At 38.5% G+C, this 26,381-nt stretch overlaps 1 protein-coding gene across 1 annotated transcript in view; it reads left to right on the top strand.

The window, feature by feature from the left end:
- Positions 1-26,381, top strand: part of npas2 (neuronal PAS domain protein 2) — a 76,333-nt gene that overhangs the window by 22,808 nt on the left and 27,144 nt on the right. Inside the window, exons 7-15 of the mRNA XM_039766288.1 lie at positions 11,348-11,461; positions 11,599-11,717; positions 14,449-14,531; positions 18,243-18,349; positions 18,896-19,043; positions 20,827-20,908; positions 21,869-22,013; positions 24,049-24,140; positions 24,224-24,310. Coding sequence (XP_039622222.1) covers positions 11,348-11,461; positions 11,599-11,717; positions 14,449-14,531; positions 18,243-18,349; positions 18,896-19,043; positions 20,827-20,908; positions 21,869-22,013; positions 24,049-24,140; positions 24,224-24,310 — 977 coding nt within the window. The remainder of the gene's footprint in view (positions 1-11,347; positions 11,462-11,598; positions 11,718-14,448; positions 14,532-18,242; positions 18,350-18,895; positions 19,044-20,826; positions 20,909-21,868; positions 22,014-24,048; positions 24,141-24,223; positions 24,311-26,381) is intronic.

Here is a 26,381-nt window from a genome sequence, read left to right as displayed (position 1 = left end):
AATGAATAGAAAAATAGAAGACACAATAAAAGATAAGCATAAGTCAACATTAATTAACATAGAATAAGAGTAAGGTCCGATGGCCAGGGTGGACAGAAAAACAAAAAACTCCAAAGGCTGGAGAAAAAATAAAATCTGTAGGGGTTCCAGACCAAGAGACCGCCCAGTCCCCTCTGGGCAATCTACCTAACATTAGTCAAACAGTCCTCTTTGTATTTAGGGTTTTAATGGAAGGACCTGATGATGATGGTCACGTAAACTTCTGGCTTTCAGTCCATCAATGTTGGTGCATCATGATGCTTTGAGTAGGTGGTTGGGGCACAGGCCGCCACCACAAAGAAACCGGAAAAAGAAACAGAAGAGAGAGTTGGGGTCAGTATGGATTTTGGAGCCACTATGAATAGTTATTATGATGAATTGAACATACAGAGTATCAGGATTAAGTTAAAGTGAAGTTATAAGAAGGCCATGTTAAAGTAATGTGTTTTCAGCAGTGTTTTAAAGTGCTCTACTGTATTTGCCTGGCGAATTCCTATTGGCAGGCTATTCCAGATTTTAGGTGCAGATACTTGCAGGGTTGGTGGCAGGATTGGCACTCCATCCACTGTCAAAAACCTCAAACTGTTCACTGCTGAGGTGTCACCCATTGCATGGCTGCACTTGGATCTCAATCCGGGCGGTTTGCCGTGTGGTGGGTGCAGCAACGTGTTGAAATCAGTGCCTGCTCCCAACCTCTTACATTGGTAAGTTACCTTGGATAAATGCTTTACAAGTTAAAAACCCATACATACAGTAAATAACATTAAAGAAATATAAACTAAAACCACTTCAAATGATAAAGGCAGTCAGACAAAAAATATCCCTAGAAACAAGCAGTATCACATCCTTTTAGCCAAAGACTTTTAAACAAATACGCTTTTACCAGACACTTAAAATTGTCTACAGTGTCTACACATCACAGGGTCAGTGGAAGAGCAATGCAGAGGTTTGGTACAACAGCCTTAAAAGCTCAATCATCACAGGTCTTTAACTTAGTGTGTGGTGACAGTTAAAAGATCCTGACCAGAGGACCTAAGGGACCAATTCACAGAATGTGGTTGAAGTAGGTCCACAATATGTTCAGGACCCTGGCCATGCAGGGCTCTATATGTTAAAACCAGGATTTTAAAATGGACTCTAAAAGAAATGGGGAGCCAGTAGGCCAGTGAGGCTTAATAGGGGGCCTTCTTTAGGACTTTGGCATTTTGGGCAGTTTGCGATTGGTACAGCGATGCCTTGCTGGGACAAGTAAAAAAAAGTGCATTATAGTAGTCTATTCAACAATAAATAAAAGCCTAAATAAGCATTTCTATCTCATACTTAGAAAGAAGAGATGATGTCTATTCTGCCAAATAAGCAAAAATTGTTGATAAATTAGCTGTGTAAATTAGACTATGGCAAGAGTTATTTTCGTTTTGTTCAAGTATCTGGGTGGTAGACACTGTGTCTCATCTTGCAATTCAAATAGGCTTGCTACTTTCTTGCTCTCTAATTATTTAAAATTACCTGACATGAGTTAATTTTAAAGTCACGATTCAATCTTTTATACTTTTGTTGTTTTATTCATAATCAGCTTATAGGATATCAAATTTAGGATCAATCACATAATAACATCTTCTTTTAAAAAGCCAATTGAACAGAGAAGGTTTATTTTTGGGATGTTCTGTTCCAGAGTACCTAATGAGCTTCCGTGTATTTGACTCCATTGTTAGCAAGCTAATCTGTGGTGTGAATAAGGACAGTGGGGCAGCGTTGCTATTTCTGCCTATGCTGTTACATATCATGTTATAACACGTTCAACTGTGACCTTAATCCCCCAAGCAGAGAGGCTCCCACTCCGCTGTGAGATGTTTCTCCATTTAGCTGTTGGTGACAGAGCTTAGTATCAGTGAATTCCTTCTTTCCATGTGGCCAGTGGTCAGAAAGTCACTCATTGTGGCACATTTGGCAGACTGTTTAGAGAGAAAGGAGTCGTGTCTAAGCCTCGGAGTTAAGAGGATCATTAGCAATGTGCAGGTCTGAAGACAAACAGATTGTACAAGACTGTAATGTTTATGTATTAGTCTGAGGCATAAGGCTTAGCCAGAAATCTATTGGCTTCAGATTTTGGTCTAAGCAGTTTTATTAAGAACCTTCTGTTGAGAACAGAGTAGCTTCACTAAATCAGACTGCAGTGCGCTGACCACTCACTACTTCGGTAATACAAATTTAACAGGACATGGCCATTTACAACTATGGTTTTTGAGTGACATGCAACTTTAATTTGAAAACTGCACATGTATATCGTGACTGAGGAACTGACTGAGGGAAACAAAATAGAAATGTTGGGGCACCAACTGGTCTACCTTTTTGTACGGGCTCATACAAAACAACAAAAACAGTGCCCAGGGCTCAAATAAGTTAGACTCTTCTTGGCCATATTTCAAAAAGTAACATCAATGGGATGATACTTTGGGTTCAAATGAACAGGTGGAGTTAGGTGGAGTTAGTGACAGCGCCCACTCTCGTCCTGGAGTGGTATTACTTGTTATGACTGGGAGTTCCCAAAAACACACGACCCAAAAAGCACTTCCAATAATGCTCTCTAGGGGAGATTTACAGTTAAACCCTGGCTAGACACAAACAGGGACTGTATTTTAACAAAAATGCTCTGCAGCACAAGAAGCTGTGTAGAGCACATAAAGGAGGTAAGGCAATCCAAGGCAAACACACTGCCAATACAGAATTCAAAAACAGAGTACAAGTCCAAAAAAACAGTAATCACAAAAGGTACAAAGCACAGCCCAACACAAGTAAACACTCCACTCCCTGGCATATTTGAAATGAACCACTAGGAACGATGGAAGTCTCTCCCATGTTTATACAGAGGAGGGCAGTTCCTGGTGGTGACTGGCAGGTAGTCTCATCTCTTGGAGAACCACCCTCAAAACAAAAGGAACATAACACAGGCATTGGCAACAAAGCTGATGATAAACAAATGTAACATTAACATTAACATAGATAGATAGCACAAAAATGGACAAAAAAGACAAGAAACCCTGGCATAAACATGATATAACTTGTCATGAGCCATGAAGGTGGTCCCCAGGCACAAATGTGCGATGATACACTTATTAAAATGACAAACGTATAATCTAAAACAGCCGGTTTTGATTTTATAATGTACTTCAGCAGTAGTCAGCCAGCATACCGAGACTCCATTTGCCTTGGTAACACTTTTCCATGTTGGAAATATGATTGACTGCCCCAAGGTTTTCAAGGAAAAAGTCAAAATGAGTGTCCAAGAAATTAATCTTCTTTGTTTGGTATGACTTGAGAAGGTCACTCATTATTTCTGAATAGTTTTCAGTCTTATGAGTCTTCAAAAATTTTGTGAAGACATTTTTTAAACTTTGCCAAGGGCATCCCAAGCTTCATTGAGTTCCTCTTTAAATCTCTCATCTTTTAACACATCTCCAATCTGAGGCCTTCATTCATCTTAGCATCACTGATCCAGAGAAAATTTTACTTCTCAAGTACATGAATCCCATTTGTGTTTCAATAATTGCTTTAACAAAATTGTTCTTAAGTCCAAGTTTGATAAACAGAGGAGGAAGGCAAACTTTCTCAGGGTCACATCAGCACATTTTTTTTCCTGAAACAAGTGAGGAACATTGTGGGCGCTCTTTCCTAGTATGGTGGATCTTCTTGTCTTTATTGTCGTACTCACACACAAAAAAAACAAAATTAAGTATAATCACCTTTAGATCTCTTCAGATTTTCCACTTCTACTTCTGATATTGAATGTTTTCTAAAAGTACCCTTGTGTTCACATTTTATGTTAGTAGAATGTGCTATAAGTACAGAAGGAAATTCATTTCTGATATGGAGTAGGACAGCTTTCAAGCTTACATTGAAGGGCTCAATGAATAGGCACCGCTCATTCATGTTGTGTTCTTGGCCAGGAGTCTGAATAAGTGAACTAAACAACTGGTTTTTTTAATCTAATAGTGTTTAATATTTCAAAATATATATGCTTACTTATTAATATTTTTATCCTACAGTGACACAAAATAATGAAAATATGAAGGTGATGTCACAAGAAAACTAAGCCTGATAGAAAAATATATTACTTCATATTTGGATCCAGCTTTATAAAGTATGCTTAGAACATCTGTCAGAATATTAGGGACAAAATTTTTGTTGACCAGTAAATAATATCAAATAATTATTAGATGTTATTACACAATGGTGGTGTTGAGGCGTCCTAAAACTTATGGGAGTTCGTATGGAGTTTGGTGTTATATTGGACTCATCAATAATGTCTAGTGTTGGACAGAATACTCTGAACAGGTATTTAGATACTGAATACCAAAAATAAAGTCCTTAACATATTCAGATTTGTATTCTGATTGAAAAAGCAAACTTGTGTAACATATTGTGAATACTTTATGAATATGTTTTGAATACTTTCAGGAATTGATATTGTGCCCAAAATTTATATAAAAGTTAAACATGTTTAAATTAAATTGTGACGTGAAAAAGCAGTTCAATCTCACATTAAACAGAAAAGTTGTTTTAACTTTTCATCAAAAACAAGGTAAACCAACTGTTTCAGTAAACCTTTATTAATAAAATTTGAATATTTGAAAAGAAAAAATAAAGACTAGCACAGAGTGTGTTTCAGCCATTTAACATTCTTGAGTTATTCTTTTTTAAGAAACAAACTTAACAAGCTTTCATTAAAAAAACAAAATCAGGTTATGTATTTTTCACATGACATACACATTACGAATCTGCCAACTTACAGTAATTCACTAAAATATACATTTTTGCATATAACCTACACATATCCTCACATATATCCATCCATCCATTATCCAACCCGCTAAATCCTAACACAGGGTCACGGGGGTCTGCTGGATCCAATCCCAGCCAACACAGGGCACAAGGCAGGAAACAAACCCCAGGCAGGCTGCCAGCCCCCTGCAGTCCTCACATATACTTTACATCAAATCAAACGACACACCACTTTTCAAAAGATGTAAGATTTTTATTTTCTCATCAAGAGATAGCACTTTACACTTCCTCTTAGCCTTTTTTCACACACACAAAAAAGAACCAAGTACATGTAACCCCTCTTTTAAATGGTCCTTCAATTAATGGCATCTTCCGTAATAAGAGGCGAACACATCTGTGTGTGAACTGTAGATGGCAAGCTCTGCGTTGTGTGACTATGTCTTATCTGGTCAAATTAAGTCAACCAGAGATCCCTGTAGAAATCCTCATTTAACTACATGGCCTGTTTCAAGCTGCAATTAGACTGAAGAGACTAAAAAGCAAACACAATAGCCAGAATCAGCAGGGTGTCACAAACCATTTTACATTTCCTCTGCATCTATACCTCTGCTACTCAAAACATCAAATAATTACTTAACCGCTACTCGTTAAACCAAAAAATATATACAGCAACAACAAAAACTACTTGGTGCATGGCAAATTTAGGTTCTGCTTTTTGAAACTTTCTGGATTTTTTTTTATAGTTTTGATAATACAGTTGATTGAATTTGCAGAAACAGAGGGTAAAGTGTACGTGATTTTTTTTTTAGGAGATACAATTTAAAAGTATTCAGTATTAAATTTAATAAAAATAACTGTATTTTGGAATACATCTTTAGAAATTTGACACAAGTGAAATCCTGAATACTTCCTTTTGTATTCTGAATACGTAATGGCAGCTCTTGTATTCCGGTACAGTCCAATCCTATCAATGTCTACATCTAGACAGCATACAACAGCAATTAAAAACTAAGTTACATAACACAATATGTTTTCTTCTTCCTCTTCATCTTTTCCCAGTTCTATATGTGGTCAATGTTGCTGATCAAACCTCTCCATTCTGCACCTCCTCCTCAGTCAAACCTTTTCCTTCAAATTTTCCTTCACTTTATCCATCCACCTCCACTTTGGCCTCCCATAGTTTCTCTTCTCCTGTGCTTCCATTTCCATCACTGTTTTGCCCATATATCTACTGTCTCTCCTCATCACATGTCCATACCACTTCAGCCTACTTTCCTGCACTTTCTTAGATATCCCTCCCATATTTGTGTACCTCTGATTGTCTCATTTCGTATTCTGTCTTTTTTGTAACTCCATGATTCCATCTCAGCATTCTCATTTGTGCCACATCCAACTTCTTTTCTCGTTCTCCCTTTACCACACACATCTCTGTTCCATACAACATTATTGTTCTTACGACTGTATTAAATACCTTACCTTTACCTTTGCCTTAATTGTTTGATCACAGAATACTCCTAATCCATTCTTCCAATTGTTCCATCCACACTGCACTCTGTGGGTTATCTCTGCATCTAATTCTCCATCTTGGCCTACCTCTGATCCTAGATATTTAAACATATCCTCTCTTTTCAATAGCTCTCCCTGAAGGCTAATTTCTGAATCCTGATCATCATTAAACCTCATATATTCTGTCTTCTTCCTATTTGTCTTTAGTCGTCTATCTTCCAAAGCTCTTCTCCATTATTCCAGTTTCCTCTCCACTTCCTCATTTTGGTCCTACACAACAATGTCATCTGCAAAAATCATGTACCAGGGGAACTGAGCTTTTATTGCATGACTCTACACATCCATAACCATATCAAAGAGGTTAGAACTTAAAGAAGATCCCTGGAACAAACCGACTTTAACTGAGATCTTGTCTGTTATTTCAACACTGCTTTTAACCCAAGTCCTCACTTATTCACACATATCCGGGATAATCCTTATGTGCTACTTTGGTACTACTTTCTTTGTCATGCACCTCCAGACCTTTGGATATTAAACACTATCATAAGCCTTCTCCAAATCAGTAAACACCATATACAAACCTTTCTGTTTTTCCTCAGTGCTTCTGTGTGAGTGGTCTTAAATGCAAAGACCGCATCAGTTGTTCCTCTCCCTGGTATAAAAACAAATTTCTCCTCCCCTATGGTAGTCTTTTCCCTAAGCCTTTCCCTTGTAACCTTTTCCCAATTTTTCATTGTGTGTGACATCTGCTTTATCCCTGTATATGTTTATATGATCCTGAATATTACCCTGTTCCTTATAAATGCATATGATCACAATGTTCCTGTGCTCCTCTGTTATTCTCTCCTGCATTAGATCCCACAACACATGTACTCCCTCTTCCCCTAAACACTTCCACACTTCTGCTGGTATTTCATGTGTTCCTGTTGCCTTTCTGTTTTTCATTCTTTTCAGTGCCTCCTTTACTTCTTGATACTAGCCCATCTTTTGGGACTTGATCCCCAAATACTGCCTTTAGGTTTTCCTCATTCAACAGATTTTCAATGTACCTCTTCCATCTATTCTTGATCCAGTCATGCTCACCAGAGAACCTGTGTGGAGATGGAAAAATCTTTCAGAAGTACATCCATCACTGCAACACTCCACTAATGTGGGTTTTATGGCAGAGTGGCCAGATTACTTATGAAATCCCACTTGGATTTGCAAACAGGTACCTAAAGGACTCTTAGACCATGAGAAAAAAGATTCTCTGGTCTGTTGAAGCCAATATTGAATTGTTTAGCCTCAATTCTAAGCATCACATCTGGAGAAACCCTCTCACCACTCCTCACCTGTGGAATGGCATTCCATCAGTGAAACATGGTAGTGGCCGCATCAGTAAAACTAATTAGGATTGAATGAAAGCTGACCAGAGCCAAGAACAGAAATATGCTTAATGAAAACCTCTGACTGGGCCAATGGTTCACATTCCAACAGCGCAATGACCCTAAACACAAAACAAAGATGACTTTGGGTCAACTCTGAGAATGTTCTTGAGTGGCCCAGCCAGATCTAGGATTAACACCAAATCAAACATGTCTAGAGAGATCTGAAAATAGCTGTCTACCACTGCTCTTCATCCAGCCTGACAGAGTCTGAGAGGATCTGCAGAGAAGAATGGCAGTAAATCCCTAAACCCAGGTGTGTGAAGCTTATTGCATCATGATCAAGACAATTCCTGGCCATAATCACTTCCAAACGTGCTTCAACTAAGTGCTGAGGAAGTATGATATTTCAGTTTTTTATTATTAATACATTTGCCAAAATTCCAAAAAATCTGAAAGTGAAATGCAAACATTCTTCATAAGTTAAACTCTGACTTATCCATCTCATGTTTACTCAGGGCTTGTTGGCAGTAATACTTACAGAGTAATGGTGTAGGATTAGGCCACAAGAAAGAAAAACAGTGTGGGAATTGTTGTGGCTTTGAAGATTTGTTCTTTCATTCTTGTTTGGATTTATTCCCAGTTTCATCTTCAGTATGTTATATTGTGGCAAGCATATGGCTGTTAGGCTATATCTGTACAGAGCAACTCAAGTTCATGCTTGTTTTAGAAACAAAATAATGCCATTCATTAATGAACAGGGAGATTACACAAGTGACTGCTGAGACACATGGCAATATATAACTGTAACATTTTCAAAAATCAAAATACCAAGAAATTAATCCCTTTGCCTTCTCTTCCAAGCATAGAGAATCATTCATGTTCTCTCCTTTTAATTAAAGTTAAATAGAAAGCCTTCTTCTCCATCAACAGCTAGAAAAGAGTGTGCCTTTTGTCTTTTCCCACATTCTCTTTAATGTCACTCTGTAAAAGGTCTGCGCCCTACCCAGCAGCTTTTAAATAGAGATATTTTACCTTCTTCCAACATCTTACACTATCTTTCAAGTTTAAAAAGTATGTAGACCTGACAAAGATATTTATTAATTGCATCAGCAATGATACATTAATGACGGGCAATATTCACTAATACGTGTATATTTTTTGGCTGCTCTCTAAGTTATTGTAAAATACTGTAGAATATCTCAAAATATGGGACTCAATCAGTGTCAATACTCATCTGTCTGGTCTTTGTCATTTTTTCATCATGTCAGATGAAATTTTTAATTTTGACATCCAAGAAGCAAGGTACAGCAGGACAGTTTATATAATGGACAACCTTCTATTAATTTTTTTTCTTTAAGCTTTTTAGAAGTCTACACTGTCATGCACAGATGATGTTGGAGCTTCAAGTAACTCCCTTTGAAAATCATAAATCCTTCTTTGACCATCTAAGAAAAGCGTGCATTTTGCACATAGTGTGCCTCCTCTTTTGTGTATGACATTTTGTTTTGGTCTTGGACAGGATACTACTGGACACAAGCTGGTGTAACTCGGCACAGTGTTCTCCTGTTTCAGTAATCTGTCATCTCCAGAGAAATGCTCTGCAGAAATGCTTACTCCTCTTTCGTCAGCTTAGCTTCACAGTAAAAAAATGTAAATGCCCTCCGCACCAAGCTTTAAGAAGAGCAAAACATCAATTCTGCTCATCATCATATAGATCTGTCCATAAAGGGTACAGAGAATCTTTGTTTACAACTATTTTTACTTTTACTTTTCTGTTCTGGGCACCACGATTTTCTATGTAAATTTGCAGGGCTTTGTCTGTGTTGTCTATGGTTGTTGTGCCTATAGAGATGACATGACATGGAGATTGAGCACAGGACAGGAAGCAGTATTAGTGAGAGCTATGGGTCTATGGTTAGTTATGGTTAGTTTAATTTGCTAACAAATTTCTGGTGTGGATGCCACAGAGGACAGACATCTGGATAAAATGGAAGGTGCCAGGCGATGGAGAAGTACAAGCTGGTGGCCAGGAGCAGTTCCATCCTCCATGCATTAGGTGGCAGTGGTCCACAGAAGGATACCCACAGGGGTTCTTGGGACCTGAAGTGCAGCCCTGTCAGATATCCTGGGTTTCGCAAAGGGGACTACCCTGGTTCCCAACCAACCACGAAGTATTCCCCACAAGTCATGCCAAGTCACCAGAAGCTGTTCCCTGTCCAGCATTAAACAGCCCAATGCCTTACCTCGGATAGTAAGAGTTGGGAGGCAGCGAGCAACACTCAGCCGGAGGCAGAAGTAGAGGATACAGTTTCTTTATTTGTATGGTTATTGGTTGTGTTTCAGTGTATGGTATTTAGTGCTTGTTGGATTTAAAAATCCATTATTTGAACCCATGACTGGATTGGACATTGTTGAGTCTGGTGTGTTATCCTGGTTGAAAGTCTTTGCTTTGTGACATACTTGTTCTGATTTATTGACTATGGTTCTCACTACATGTTTTGGCTTAGATCTTAATTTTTATTTGATTCTCCAGCTTTGTCTCTTCTTATGGCTATTTTTCCTACTAAAGTTACTAGCAATCCATCTTTACCATTTATATAATTTGCAGCTTTTAAGTCTTTACTATTCCATTTTGTGGCATCTTCATGTACATATTTTTACAAGCCATTCAAAACACAATTTATGAATCCTTGTTTTAGCATTTGTGACCATTCATCATTTGTGATGTCATTTTTTTGTGTCCAGAGCTTTGGTGCACTTCCTGTAGTCCTAAGAGACTCTGTTGTTCCTAAGAGGCTGTCTGCAAGGTTGTGAAGTCATTAATTTCATGTGTTGTGTGTTTCTGAACACATTTGGCCAATCTGTTGTTATTTGTATAAGGTCCATCTAATTGACTGGGATTGTGTGGTTCCAGTTTGATGGCATGTTTTTGGTGTCTGACTCTGGTTATACTTCCTTTTTTCCCCTAAAGTTTTCCATTTTCCCTTCACTCTAAAAAGGTTCCCAATGGTCACCACTACACCATAAGGGACATTCTACTCTGGTGTTTATTGATTGAAAGTGGTGGAGGCAGCGACTTAAGCTAACACCAGGCAGGGTTGGGCATTCAAATATCACATCAATCTTCCAGACTAAAGAAGTAAAGCAAATGTTACTCAAAAAGTAATCAAAAAGGTCCAAAAATTCCTTAGGAAAAAGAAATTGTTCTGAAATTGATATCTTCACTAAGTTGTGGTGCAGTCACCCAATAATGATATTTTTCTCCAATGAGAACATCAATATCAACAAAGACTGCTGCACCTAATAATAAACAAAATAGTTTAATTAAAGATGACAATACAAAATATGGCTACACATCTGCAGAATTTGACAAGGAAAGAATATGTTTAGGTCTACCTGAATTTGAGAATGTATCACCTTATTTCCATTAAATAACCCCTTATCAGATTTAAGTTGTGTAAACATTGGTAATGGAGCTAAGTGGCAGCTGGGCTTAGACTGTGGTAATCCAAAGGTTGTGTCTTTCAGAACAGGATGGCATCTTTAGACAAAGACATTGCCAGCTCTGCACTTAACTTTACAAGTGCCTCAATATTGAAATGCTGGACTAGAAAGAATATTTTTGTAGCTACTGAACCCTGTTTATCTTTTGGTAGGTGAGAATCACATTGAATTCTGTTGTCATTTGGCAAGAGGAAGCATAAACCTCAGTGAGCCTCCTGTATATGAATGTGTGAAATTTACAGGAGATTTCAAATTTTATAACCATGGTAAGTGTGAAACCCAGCTAACACTGGTGGTGCTTTTCTCATGTGACTCATTTGGCCTTAATTGCCGTGTTATGAATTTGTTTCATGTCTTTTTCATTTTTAGAAATTTATAATCTTGTTTTATTCTTTGGATTCAGTGCCTACATCATCTTGCAATGGCTTTGAGTCAGCTTTGCCAAGAGCAATCCATCCAGCTAGTGAGGAACAGCTATGCCTCGTAGCTACTGTACGGTTGACTACACCACAGTTTTTAAAGGTAAGTAAAAATGTTGCCTCTTCATAGCATGGAATTCTCTTTACAATTCTGTCCGTAATAAGTTTGTAACGATTTGATCCACTACACTTTAATAAATTTAATTGAAGATTGCAGGCCAACCTCACCCTGCCTTTAACCCCTTCATACAACGCCGAAAGGTGATTTATAATAATAAAACGATATTAAAAAATCCACACAGAGAAAAGAAAATGCAAAAACAAAAAAACTATAATTAATACACTTTTAAAACACCCTCACTTCCAATATACACTATGAACACAAAACATGAAACTATAATTCCCAGGCTTTCCCCTCCGTCCTTTTGATTTAGTGTTTTTCTCGTTTTACTATTTCTCCATAGTCCAGTTCATCAGGCATGCCAATCCCAGAATAAAAAGATTTACCGCTCACACTGTTTCGATCCTTTTCCTGGTATCCTCAGTGTATCCTGAAAACTTCGAGGTGGCCACCCCAGACTGCAGTTGACTTGTGGTGCTCCCCGAAAAACAAATCTTTGTCCTGGACTTAGAATGGTCATGACCTTTCCCTCCTTTGCCATAAAACTCCGGCTGTCTTTTCCTTTTTTTCTCTCTCTCCCTTCTGCCTTTTCCCGCCTCTATTTAAATAGTGCGTCAGTTTCCATGGCAACCCGCGGAAATTGTAAAGAACAACCCTGTACCTCCCAAAAGGTCTTCTCTATTTAACCCGCCTATCTTCCGATATATATATATTTTTTTTTTTTGACAATGGGATTTTCCATAGAGAAAAGAAGAAAAGAAAAATATATACTTTATGTGGCAGTGCTACAAGTTTAAAGTACATTATGATTGTATTGTTATTAACTCTTCCATATCACAAGTAGATAAGTAAGTCATAATGTCCTTATATACTTGTTAAACCTCCACTGCGTATTTTTTTATTCTTACCTAACTAATTAACATCCTTATACTATATGTTCAAATATATCTGTAAGTGGATCAGACTTTCTTGAACATGGTATTTTTGATATTAACCCATATCCATGTCAAGTGCCAAAGAGCTGGTACTGATATAGCACCACAGTAAAGTATACTGTATTAAGAAGAACTAACATTTATTGTGGCTAGTCATGTCTTAGCACTTGCCACATTGTATGACTTGCCGCCACTGTAATGAACTGTATGTGATGCTGTGTGAGTGTGAGTGGTTCCACATGGCCTGGGGCCACAGCCAGGGTTAGCTCCTGTCTGAATACGACCCAGCTCTCTTTAGCTTTGAATTAGGTTTTGTGAATGTTTTGTTATGTATGCCATGTTGGGTGTTCTACATGTTATGATTTAGTGCACAAAAAAAAATCAAAAGGGTGCAAGTCCTTCAAAATACCTACAAAATCAGGCTAAAGTCTTCACTGATCTGCCAGAATTTAGGCCTCAACCCAGGCAACCTGAGCCCTAACTCTACTAGCACCCTTTAGCCTGTCCAGGCCCTAAAAATGGGAAACAGGCTTTTAAAGCTAAAATTATTGTTCATGTCCCAAAAATATAACAAAATGTGTCTCAATGGAAAAGAAAACAGCAGAAATGTTTAAGCAAACAGGGCCATAAAGAATCTTTATAAAAAGGAATTTATTAGAAAAATCTAAAGAACAACATTTATTTCAGTAGCATATTTGCATACAAATGATGTGGCTCAAAGTGCTTTACAAGACGTAAAAGAAGTAATTACATCCAAAGAAGATAAAAATAATACCTAAACAGTATATAAAAATAATTTTCACTTACATAAGACTGATATATAATTAAGAAAAATCCATCCATTATCCAACCTGCTATATCCTAACTACAGGGTCACGGGGGTCTGCTGGAGCCAATCCCAGCCAACACAGGGCGCAAGGCAGGAAACAAACCCTGGGCAGGGCACCAGTCCACTGCAGGGCACACACAGGACAATTTAGGACCACCAATGCACCTAACCTACATGTCTTTGGAAGGAAACCCCGCAGACACGGGGAGAACATGCAAACTCCACACAGGGAGGACCAGGGAAGTGAACCCGGGTCTCCTAACTGCGAGGCAGCAGCGCTACCACTGCGCCACCGTGCTGCCCATTAAGAAAAATAGACTCCTTAAATAAAGAATTGTACAAAAAATGGCAAAAAAATGCAATCCATAGTAAAGAAGTCTTTATCCGCAGTCCCAAAAAGAAGCAAAAAATCCATAAACCAGAAAACGGCTACTCACAATCGATTGCACAACACAAATAACTATAAACCATTAAAGCATCCGCTCCCTAGCCACATATTTACATAGGATGAGGGAGGTCCTTCAGTCGTGATGTCAGAGTGGCCCCGCCTCTTGGCATTCTACCCAAAAAAGCACAAGGAAAACTAGTCACACATAGGTAATAAATAATAAAGAGAAAATATTAACACAAAATGCATAAATACTTAAGAAATAATACTTTACAACAAACAAAGAAGATGTAGAAAAGAAAAATAGGCATAAGCCAGGGAACACACCCTGGCTAAACATGACACTTCATTTATTTTCTGTTGTTTACAATACTAAAGAATGAATGCGATATGAAACTCCAAGTGATATTTTCCATCCTTTCCAGCTGAAGTAAGTACATACGAGTAAATGGCACTTTCACACAGCCGTTTTTGTACCTGCCTCTTAAAAATAAATAAATGTTTCATTGTCACTGATGAGTGTTCACATTTATAATTTTTTTTTTTTTACTTTTCTTTTAGGATATGTGTATCATTGAAGAACCCTGTGATGAATTTACATCACGGCATAGTTTAGAGTGGAAATTTTTATTTTTAGACCACAGGTAAGAATCCTGTTACTTTTTAAATCGTGTCTGTAGCGGCCTTAATCATTCGGGTAGTGAGGCGTAATGATGCTTTAAGGTTATCGTCAATCACCCGTATTTACTTTTGACTGTACTTTCTGAGTATAAACAGTAATTTGCTTGTTTCATATAAAATGTTTAGTCTTGTGGTGATCTACTGCTGTGATCAGCTGACTGTAGATATGCATAATATTGACAAACTGAAGTGCAAATCTAACAATCATCCTAAATGTCATGTTTTGGGGCTGATAAGGGTTAGTCGGTTAAAATCCGAAGAGAGAACAAAGTGGTTCTGCCTTAGTGTTACTGGGATCCAGAACAAATAAAAATTAGACAAATAAAATCAGTTTGGTACTGGTAGATACAAAGCTTATTTTTTATTTGTGAAATGTGTGTCTTGTTCTTTTTGCACCTTTTAAACATGCACATCTTGGTGTGTTCTTGTTTTACAGTGTTATGGGCTCTCTTTGAGCAGTGTTGGGGGTAACACATTAAAATTAATGTGCATTACATAATCAGATTACTTTTTAAAGTAATGCGCAATCTAGCACAATACTTACTTTACTGTAGTGAAAATACCTGCATTACTTAAAAAAACAGTTATGCATAATTGTGTTACTACGGAAGTGTATTCCCAACACTGCAAAAAAAAAAATCAATAAATAGTGAGTTATTTTGCAGTAGTATTGTGTTTTTTCACAAAGACGTTGCCTGCTGATATTGGTAACTTATTGCACATTCATACTGTTGGCCATCTGATGACAGGTAGTGAGGAAGAGGTTAAGCACAAGCGTAGCATGCAGTCAAGTAAAAAGAACTGGGCAAAAGTTATGAGTATACCGTTAATGCTGCATTTGCTGAGAAGTAAATTTAATTTTGTAGATTAAGGTCACAGGAAGACAACAATCATTGCAGCACCACTGGGTCTAAAGCCAGAAACAAATGTAGCAGACGGTATGCTGGTCCTTGGCAGGGCTCAATCACACAGCCAATCAGAAAAGAGTCTGCTGTGTACAGTCTTGTAACAGAAACATATTAATAAAGCATCAGTTTAGTTTTCATTTAGATACAGTACCTGCTATAGATATGTGGAAACAGTGTGATCTGGTGGCTCAGCGGCCAGTGTTCATAAAGCAGATCTTCAGGGAATTGCTTTGGCATGAAGGAATGAACATACGGGTACTTATAAAACACTTGGAAATAATCAAATTTGCCTGTGTTTGTGGTCATGAAGGTTCATACGAGGTGTGGCAGAAAAGTAATGAGACTGGCAACACTGCAAGCGATCTGGCAACGCTGCGCTGTTGTCCTTGATAGAGCATGTGTATCAGTACCCTCCCATAGCTCAGTGCGAGTTTCAACTCCTTCCGTTAACTACATGATTTTTGTGACTGCTATTAGCGAAGTTGTGTTTTGGTTGTGCGTCACGCAAAATGGAACAGCAGAATTTGGAGCAACGTTGTGCCATTAAATTTTGTGTTAAGTTTGGAGAATTTTTATAAAGACGTCCTTGGAAGGCTCAGAAAAAGGGTCATTCGCGTGAGACCAGACATTGCAGACAAATGGATGCTCCATCATGACAACGCCCCATGTCACACTGCCCTCTCCATAACAGAATTTTTGACCTCAAAAGGCATTCCTGTGGTTCCCCAGCCCCCTTATTCACCTGAGCTCGGTCCGTGTCCTCAAAGGACGTCATTTCGGGACTTTAGAAAACATCCAAAAGAGTGTAACGGACATGCTGAAGACCATACCGGTTGAAGACTTCCAGTGCTGCTACCAACAGTGGGAACAACGTCTCCATCGGTGTGTAGCTGCCCAAGGGAACTACTTTGAAGGGGATAACATTGATGTTTGAAAAAAGTAAAAACTTTGGTAAATAAAAAATCAGTCTCATTACTTTTCTGCCACACCTCGTATATGAGCTTAGGATTTAATAAATGCTGCCCAGTGAAATGTGCCATTTTTCATACAAAAGAAGATAAAGTCATGTGAAAGTAACACATTACTTTGTTATAATAAGTACCTATCTAAGGTTTGTAGTTACTTTTTTGTAAGTAATGTGTAATGTAACACTGTCTCTGAGCTAGTTGATGTACTTAGATCTTCATTTCTAATAATATTGGATCAAATGAGCAAAGCAAGCCATTATGAATTCTACCTTAAGGGCTCTATCATTACTTTTTCCACAGTCTTGCAACAGGGATGTGCTTTTTATTCCTGGTGTCTCTGGTTTGTTTAATTAATTTAGTTTTATTTTTGCGTATGATTAGTTGGATTAACTGTGTTTAGTGTATAGAGGAACTGATGTTTGCAGGCCATGTCTAGCAGAATGGACAGAAAGTCTACTGTAACATAAGTTCAACCAAAAGGTGTATATTTGTAGCCCACCGTCTCTTCTAATGTATTGACTGTACCTAGATGGTATATATTGTGACACCAATCTATCTTGCATCATGATTTGCCTTCTCGGCCATATTTTGACAATAGCATTAATCTGTTCAGTTATTTTCAGACTGATGTAGGCACAGAAAGAGGGGATGTAAGCCAATCAATAAATACCAAAGCAGCATGCTGCCCACTTCTTTCCTACTTAGGATTTTCATTAATAACTGGCTAGATACCTGAAATATGATCCATATTATCACTATATTAGAGCCAGTCAATCCATTAAGTGACGTTGGTGGCTGAGGTGGGGCACCATTTATGAAAGTTAAGGGGCATGCACTCCACACACAATGGGAGAGCACCCCCCTTTACCATCCCACCCCCCCAAACCACTGGACATAGAAGTATGTTATTAATGTCTGCAGCATGTATACAAATAGATGCCATTTGTGTTTCTGAACTCCAGGGGGATATACACCACCTGATCCTCAAACTATGATTATAAAGAGTGGGACCCCACCCGTTCATCGAATTCTGATGAAACTGAGAGGGTGCTGTTAAAAGTACAAACACTGCAAAATTCAAGGGGCGTAGTCCTTAAAGTGCACTGTCTATGCACAAAGGGGCACCATTTGTATTATTGAAGGGTCACACTGTCTGGACACTGAGGGATACCCCCCTCCCCAACCTCGTCAGGCTCTAATAATACAGACTAGCTGCTATGGACGATGAGGGACGATGTCTGTCAACCCCACCTAAAGCTCCAAAATGGGTTTCAACCAGCGGTGCTCTAACTCTTCTCACTTTACTCTGCCAGTTAATGCATCTGTCACTTTCTGTTCAGTCTCAAATGATCAGTGGCTGTGATTCTGCACATGTCTGCTGTGTGAAGCACACATAACGCCATTTATGCATTTTTCCACAGTGACCTGTTGACATGAATTTACTAGTGTGTATGCTATGCCCAACAGAGCACATCAACACACAGTTAACTGTTGTAACTGTGCCACATAATATACAAATAGACACACTTGATGGGGTACAGGGTCCACATACCCATGTACCCACACTCACACTTACAAAATCCCAATGTGAAATTGCCAGTTAGCCAAACCAGCACATATTTGGAAATGTGGATGAGTTACCAGAGTATCTAAGAAAATCCCATGAGCGCATTGAGAATAGGTGTAAATGCCTCATGGACAGAGTAAGGGATTTAATGAATGAGGTAGGCACATTACCCACTGCACCACCACGCCACCCATATCTGTACATATAAATGACTCCCTTTTATTTCTGCAGAGCCTCCCCTATTATTGGCTACTTACCATTTGAGGTCCTGGGAACATCAGGCTATGATTATTATCACGTTGATGACTTGGAGCTTCTTGCCAAGTGCCACGAACAGTGTGAGTATGTTAAAATGCATCCTTAACACACACTTAAGATCTGAAGAGGTTTACTGGAGCATAAATCACACTTGCCTCACCAGATATAGTGAAGACATGACTTGGTAAAGCCCAGCTACAGCAAACATACTATGTATTTATTAACATATGTCTCTCTAAGGCTTGTGAATGAGTTAAGAAAACGTAATGTTATATAGTTATATAGTAAGCCACAATGAGAATAGGGAACACAGGAATCAGTAATGGTTATTGACTGGCTTTAGCTTTGTTGTTGTCGCCCTAACCATCTCCACAACTGATGAGTATGTTCAAGAATACATTGCACTTTATACAAATATATCCTGTGAATCAATATGCTGCACCAATGCTAAAGATGACTTCAGTCAGTAATATTCATTTAATGTTCTCAATGATGTTTCATGTTGATCGATTTCCAGCATCACGTCATTTATGGTATTCACAGCAGTTAACGTTCTGTTTGGTAAAGTTTATCTTAACTAATTTATCTTGAGCTCATATATTTTTTTCACCCATGTTTTCCCGTAGTAATGCAGTTTGGAAAAGGGAAGTCCTGTTGTTATCGATTCCTCACAAAAGGTCAGCAGTGGCTTTGGCTCCAGACTCATTATTACATCACATACCACCAGTGGAACTCCAAGCCTGAATTCATTGTCTGCACCCACACTGTGGTCAGGTAAAAGCAATTTTTATTGCATAACATTTCTTTTCTCTTACTTAACGTTTATTTAAAAAAATGGATAATCCGGAAATTGTAAAGTAACATAATGACTGTGATATGTTAATGTCTGTCAAAACATGCATTTCAGTGACAGGAATATATTCACCCTGGTGGCATGAAATCAGGAGGTGACTTTGCTGAATAAAATATTTTTAAAATGTTCATAGTGTCCACTACTTATACCACCTTATATGCAAAGGTAAATCAAAAAAGTAAAGGCAATTTGAAAATTATGCAGTAACTGCAACAGATAGAAGCTAACGCAATACAATACATTTGCAATGACTTATGGGTAGTTTGAACACACATGGCACAGCACTGTGCCATTACCCTAGTTAAAAGGTCAAATGAGTATGGATGCTTCGCTGTGGGATTGCACCATTGTTGAACAATGCGCTGTAGTGAGATTTCATTGGGCAGAGGGGGTGAAACCTGCTGAAATTCATTGACGGATGTTAGCTTGTAAAGATCGGGAAGCTATTTGAGTGCCCATCTTGCACAAACTTTACGGCACCCCAAGTCATCATGCACTATAGAATGTGAAGATCCATAGCTGATATCCAAATGTGTAGCCAAAGCACCTACAATATCTTGGTCAGGGAAAAAGTACTGATTGCATCAATTGTACTGAAAATAGGCAACTGCCTATAAGATTTAATGTGTGTGTGAAAGTAGGGCCACCTGTCCACTGACACCTCCCACCTTTACACGGCCATGACAACCCTTTCCCTAATCTCAGTCACCATGATTGTATAGAACCTGTCAAAAGGATCTGTTACAAGCCATCTTGGCCTAAAAGAATGTTCTTATCGATTCTTAAGTCTTCGACTTTTCCACACAATACAGGTCCTGGAAAACTCAAGATCCTAGATAAAGGTCCCAAAAGAGTGACAATATATAGGAGGTACAGCACAAACTTCTACCACTCTGTTCAAAATTCCATATTAGAACAAGCTAGATGAGAACAAGCCATTCACCCCAGCAAAACTCGCCAGTCCTATCCACTCAATTCCTCTAAAATAACATCAAATCTAGTTTTGAAAGTCCCTAAAGTCCTACTGTCTACCACACTACTTGGTAACTTATTCCAAGTGTTTGTAGTTCTCTGTGTAAAGAAAAAACTCCTACTGTTTGTGTGAAATTTACCCTTAACAAATTTACAATTGTGTCCCCGTGTTCTTGATGAACTCATTTTAAAGTAGCAGTCTAGATCCACTGAACTAATTCCTTTAATAATTTTAAACACTACAATCGTGTCTTCTCTTAATCTTCTTTTGCTTAAACTGAAAAGGCTCAGCTGTTTTAATCTTTCCTCATAATTTCTCCCCTATAGTCCTGGAATCTGCCTAGTCGCTCCTCTCTGGACATTTTCTAGCACTGCTATGTCCTTTTTGGAGCCTGGAGACCAAAACTATACACAGTACTCCAGATGAGGCCTCACCAGTGTGTTACAAAGCTTGAGTAGAACCTCCTTGGACTTGTACTCCACACATCAGGGTGCTACATAATCCACCATTCTGTTAGCCTTTTTAATGGCTTCTCAATACTGTCTGGTAATTGACAGTGTCGAGAAAGTCTTTCTCATTGGGTGTACTTCTGATTTTCAGACCTCCCATTTTGTATTCACACATAATATTTTTACTTCCTATGTGTAACACTTTACATTTGCTTACATTAAATATCATCTGCCACAAATTTACCCAAGCCTGTATATAATTTACACAATGCTTCTCTTTAGTTACTCTGAGGTCCAGGCCGAGCGAAGGCGTGAACTTGGTGTGGAGGAGAACTCTTCAGAAATGGCTTCTTCCACTATCAAGGTATTTATAATCCTAAAATATTAAATTGTTTACTCTTTCTGAAAAAAATTGAATTAGAATGAGGGTTTTAAATATGACCAAAACTGCAATTATTTCGTATTCTGCTTCTCTTATCTCTAAGACTTTGCTCTGGATAAGCAGGTTTGGAAAATAGATGGTTGAATGTTTCTCCTATTAGCAAATAATATACTCAGTTCATGCAAAATATGAAGAGCAGCTGGTTATATTTGATTTTTGGACTTATCATATTTTAGTTGAATCATAGGCAAGATTTTTTCCTTTGCCACTTGTGGATTTTCCATCCATCGTGTCTGTTTGAAATGGCTTGCAGAGATGTCATCCTAACTTTGATGTCACCATCCATTTGGATAGACAGAATATCATTATTTAATGATAAATCAGTGACATATTCAATGACACAAGCTGAGGAAATGGAAGATTTGTTGAGCATATTTAGGAGTACAGTTTGGCTTAATATCAAGGCCACCGGATCTTCAGATCCAAGGCCACTCGTTCAAATCCACATTGAAGAGGAAAGCTTGACAGTTCTTAAAATATATCCAATGCAAGTGAGCCATTAGCTTACCAAAACATTACCATGGAAAAAATGTTATCCTTTAATTAGTGCTTGTCTCAGACTTACTTTGTGACTTTGAGCCTGTCTGTGTTTTCTTCAGCTTTAAAATGTACACATGTACAGTAAATGAAAAATGAGATAACTGCTTACACAGGTTATCCTAACAAAATGTTAGTCAATGTTATTTTTTGTATAATGAACTGCATTGCAGGAATATGACACCATTGTTTCATCAGAAATGCTATTATTGGCAACTTTTTGATTTATGTTCCATAAATGCTCAGCCAGGCTCTTAATGAATGAATGGTCTTAATATTTACAAGCCATAGATAAATGTATGTAAAATGTGCTTTTTACTTATTTGTATTCCTTTATTCCCAAAGAGTCATGAGGTCTACTTGGACATGAGGCATCACAGCAAAGCTGAGGAGAGCAGTGGGAGAGAACAAGTGAATGACACACAGAACCGCTCCGTGTCCCTTCCCAGCTCTCGCAAGTCGTCTTACACGGCCCTCTCCGACTCTGCCTGTAAGTGATTCTGATCTTTTACAAAAGCCACTAAGGAGATGAGCTACAAGTCCTATGTCTTGAATGTTTTTTTCTTATTTTATTTTAATATTCCTTTCAAATTTCAGAATGCTAAATCTGGGCATACTCCTGAAAAATATGAGCTTTGAAAGTGCTTTTCACTGAGGATCGAGCTATTGCACAAATTTACAAATGTAATAAACAAATAACAGAAACATTCAAAGCCATACCTCATTTACAGACTTTATTAAAGGAATAGTAATGGAGATTTATTGTGTTAGGCCTTATCAATACAACTTCACTATATTTTTTCATATTACTGAATAAAATGAGATAATAATAAATCTGACATTTATAAATAAGTAAGTTCTTAGTAATATTGAATGAGTACCAGACATCTTGTCAAAACAATTATGATTTATGATCAATGCAGTACAAATCAGAAGAGATAAAAATGTGAAATTAGAATAAATAAAACATTATTATTATTGTTATTGTAGGGCAATGAGCTGGTGACCCATTTAGGCCTGGTTACTGCCAAGTACCTGGTCTTGTCAAAATCAGCCCCAGTTCCCGTGACTCTACTGGTTTTCTTTGCTTGTTTTATGACCTCTCACTTCACACACAGCTAGCTTCCATTCAGTGCTATTAAATTTTTTTTATCTATATTGCTAGTTTTTCACTAAGATTATTATCAACTCAGTAAGCATACCTACCTCATATGTACTGTAAGTCCAAGGTTCCCGACCATTTGTATGCCCCAAACTCCTACAAAATGTTTGCAGCCCATACAAAAATAAAATCACATTTGAAGATAAAGAAGTCAGTTTCAATGTGGGTGAACAAATAAAAAAAAAACTTTTCAAAATTAAAATATAAATTGAGCATTTTTATCTTTATAAATTTCAATAATCGTCTAAAGGTTTCCCCTGTGAAGCGTAGACACTCAATTGAAGACCCAGTGGTTGGGGCATCCCTCAAAGCATCAATCGCCAAAAGGAAATGACACATAACCAACAATCAAGGGGTTTGAGAGATTTGAGACCCTCATGAAGCACTGTGTGCTGGCGCGCTGCTAAACAGTGAAACACAGTCGATGAGCTTTGTCTTCCGATAACACCTACACTACAGTTCACAGTTAAAATTGCTGTGCTACTGCCAGGACCACCAGTAGTAGAGATGGTATGAGTGTAAGAAGCAGGCGTTGCATCTCAGTAATGTTTTCAGAATCAGGGCTTGCACAGAAACCTCACCCTTCTCTTCAGATTATTGTTTTTTCCAAATTCCATTCTCTAAAAAAAAATCATTTGCCTTTACGAACGCTCCAACCGCAGCAAGGAACTCTCAGGAATGTGCATTTGTACGGCTCATTCAATGAGTGCACAATGCTTGATTCTTTTCATATCATAGAACAGGAGCACAAACTAAAATATGACCTACAAATGACAGCACACTGCAAGACACTGACTGCACCACAATGAATTCAAACAACATACTTTGCTCAATATGGGCTAATTGCAATGCAGCCTTCCTCTTTGTCTCATCTCCTGAAATGCCATCTCAGGCACCCCAGGCTGAGAATCCCAGCTATAAACTAAAAAGGCCCCAGTGTGAAATGACATGCTATTTGGAAATTTACTTATTTGTGAAAATGTAACAAGCCCTATGGCTTGTCATGCTGATGTTCATGTATCCCATACAAGCTGAGGTCCTGTTCATATCAGGACAGCTAACCTGATCATAGGACCCCAAAAAGAGAAAGAGAGTTACAATGATTGCCTCGTCTATTAAAAAGGCATATGAACAGCCTTACGAGCAGCTCTAATGCTCACATGATGGCTCTTCTGGCTTCAACTGGACAGACAGACCATTCCAGAGGAGCTAAAGGCATATCACATTATCAGCACCCAAACTGATTTATTTAAGAGCTATCTTATTGATTACAGTCGAAACCATGTGGAGTTTTAAATTTAGAATCTCAGTTCTGTCTTTAAATATGAAAAGCAGCTGATTTTTATTTTTGTTCTTCTGGCAGCAAATTCCTCCATCATCTTTGCAGAAACGAGTAACCCTTCCCGCCAGTCGGTGCCTCTAGGACCAGAGAAGCCCTCATCCAGACAGTCGCAGGTGACTAATCGTTCATAGATATCACCCAGACACCATCACTTCATGTAAGCTGTAAACTAACTTCTACCTGTTTTTTTTTTTAGCCCCTCATGCCGTCCCAGACACCTGCAGAGCTCTTGTCCCAGTCACATCTCTCCCCGTCCTCAACTTCCAGCCAGCATTCAGTCATGGTATGTCATGCGAGTTAAATATATTTTACAAACTGGCAAAGGCCAGGCTTATTTGGTTAACACAAATCGGTCTCAATATGTCAGCTATGTTTTTGTTCCTAATTTTATGTTATTTTTTTCACTGTGCAGTAAACCTTTACATTATTGTTTTCACCTTGCCAATCTGTCAGTTAAAAATAATATTCATCAATCAAAAAAAGAAGGAGCATTTCATATATGGAGGTATTGTTTTTCATGAGGGTTTTAATGGACTAACGTGTTTTTATATCCATAGGACAGAATTTTTAGAAATATGCATGTCCGTGTGTTTGCTGTAAAAATTCTGTGGACACTTTGACTCGAGCTTGAACAGACCAATTCTTATTAAATATTGTGGATAAATTACGTTTGTTTTTCTAAAGCGCTGATTAAGGTTTGGAGTGAATTCCAAAATTTAATCAGGTGTCAGTTGACCAAGTTTAAAGTTTTAAAAGCCAATACCAACAACCGCCATATAACTGTACAAACATTTTTTTAAATATGGCATACACATTTAGGAGTCTGAAAGAAACAATTATTAGTTCATTCTAAAGTTAAAATTTTTTAAATACAGTTATCTTTGCAGCTAAATTATAATTAAAAAGAAAGATTCACTGCACTTTGTGCCTTTATTTAATTACTACAGGTTCTGTTCGTGGCTTTTTTTTTTTTCCTTAAAAAATTCCTGTCTGCCTCTGTCACCAGCAGGGGGTGCTTGCTTCCTGGAATTATGTTCTTTATTGAAATGCAGGACACACTTAAACCTGCATATATGCCCCTTCAGTAACCATGGTGGAAATAATCAGACAAGAGAGATATGGAACAAAAAGATATACTGTATTCTGCAAAAAAAAAGTAAAGGAACACTTTCTAATCAGAGTGTAGCATCAAGTCAATGAAACTTATGGAATATTAATCTGGTCAGTTAAGTAGCAGAGGGGGTTGTTAATCAGTTTCAGCTGCTGTGGTGTTAATGAAATTAACAGCAGATGCACTAGAGGGGCAACAATGAGATGACCCCCAAAACAGGAATAAATGGTTTAACAGGTGGAGGCCACTGACATTTTTCCCTCCTCATCTTTTCTGACTGTTCCTTCACTAGTTTTGCATTTGGCTACAGTCAGTGTCACTACTGGTAGCATGAGGCGATACCTGGACCCTACAGAGGTTGCACAGGTAGTCCAACTTCTCCAGGATGGCACATCAATACGTGTCATTGCCAGAAGGTTTGCTGTGTCTCCCTGCACAGTCTCAAGGGCATGGAGGAGATTCTAGGAGACAAGCAGTTACTCTAGGAGAGCTGGAGAGGGCCATAGAAGGTCCATAACCCATCAGCAGGACCAGTATCTGCTCCTTTGGGCAAGGAAGAACAGGATGAGCACTGCCAGAGCCCTACAAAATGACCTCCATCACGCCACTGGTGTGAATGTCTGTGACGAAACAATCAGAAACAGACTTCAAGAGGGTGGCCTGAGGGCCTGACGTCCTCTAGTGAGCCCTGTGCTCACTGCCCGGCACCATGGAGCTCGATTGGCATTTGCCATAGAATACCAGAATTGGCAGGTCCACCACTGGCGCCCTGTGCTTTCACAGATGAAAGCAGGTTCACCCAGAGCAAATGTGACAGACATGAAAGGGTCTGGAGAAGCTGTGGAGAACGTTATGCTGCCTGTAACATCGTTCAGCATAACTGGTTTGGTGGTGGGTCAGTGATGGTCTGGGGAGGCATATCATGGAGCAATGCACAGACCTTTACAGGCTAGACAACGGCACCTTGACTGCCATTAGGTATTGGGATGAAATCCTTGGACCCATTGTCAGACCCTTTGCTGCCTCATGTGGCGAGAGTATGCAGGCAGTTCCTGGAGGATAAAAAAATTGATACCATTGATTGACCCCCACTCTCGCCTAACCTAAATCTAATAGAACACCTCTGGGACATTTTGTTTCAGTCCATCTGACACTGCCAGGTTGCACCTCAGACTGTCCAGGAGATCCCCCAGGACACCATGTGTCATCTCATTAGGAGCATGCCCCCCCGATGCTGTCAGCC

The sequence above is a fragment of the Polypterus senegalus genome, chromosome 10, assembly GCF_016835505.1.
Source record: "Polypterus senegalus isolate Bchr_013 chromosome 10, ASM1683550v1, whole genome shotgun sequence".
NCBI classification, from domain to species: Eukaryota; Metazoa; Chordata; class Cladistia; order Polypteriformes; family Polypteridae; genus Polypterus; species Polypterus senegalus.
Note: the sequence above shows the minus strand (reverse complement) of the source record. Positions and strands in the feature narration are given on the sequence as shown.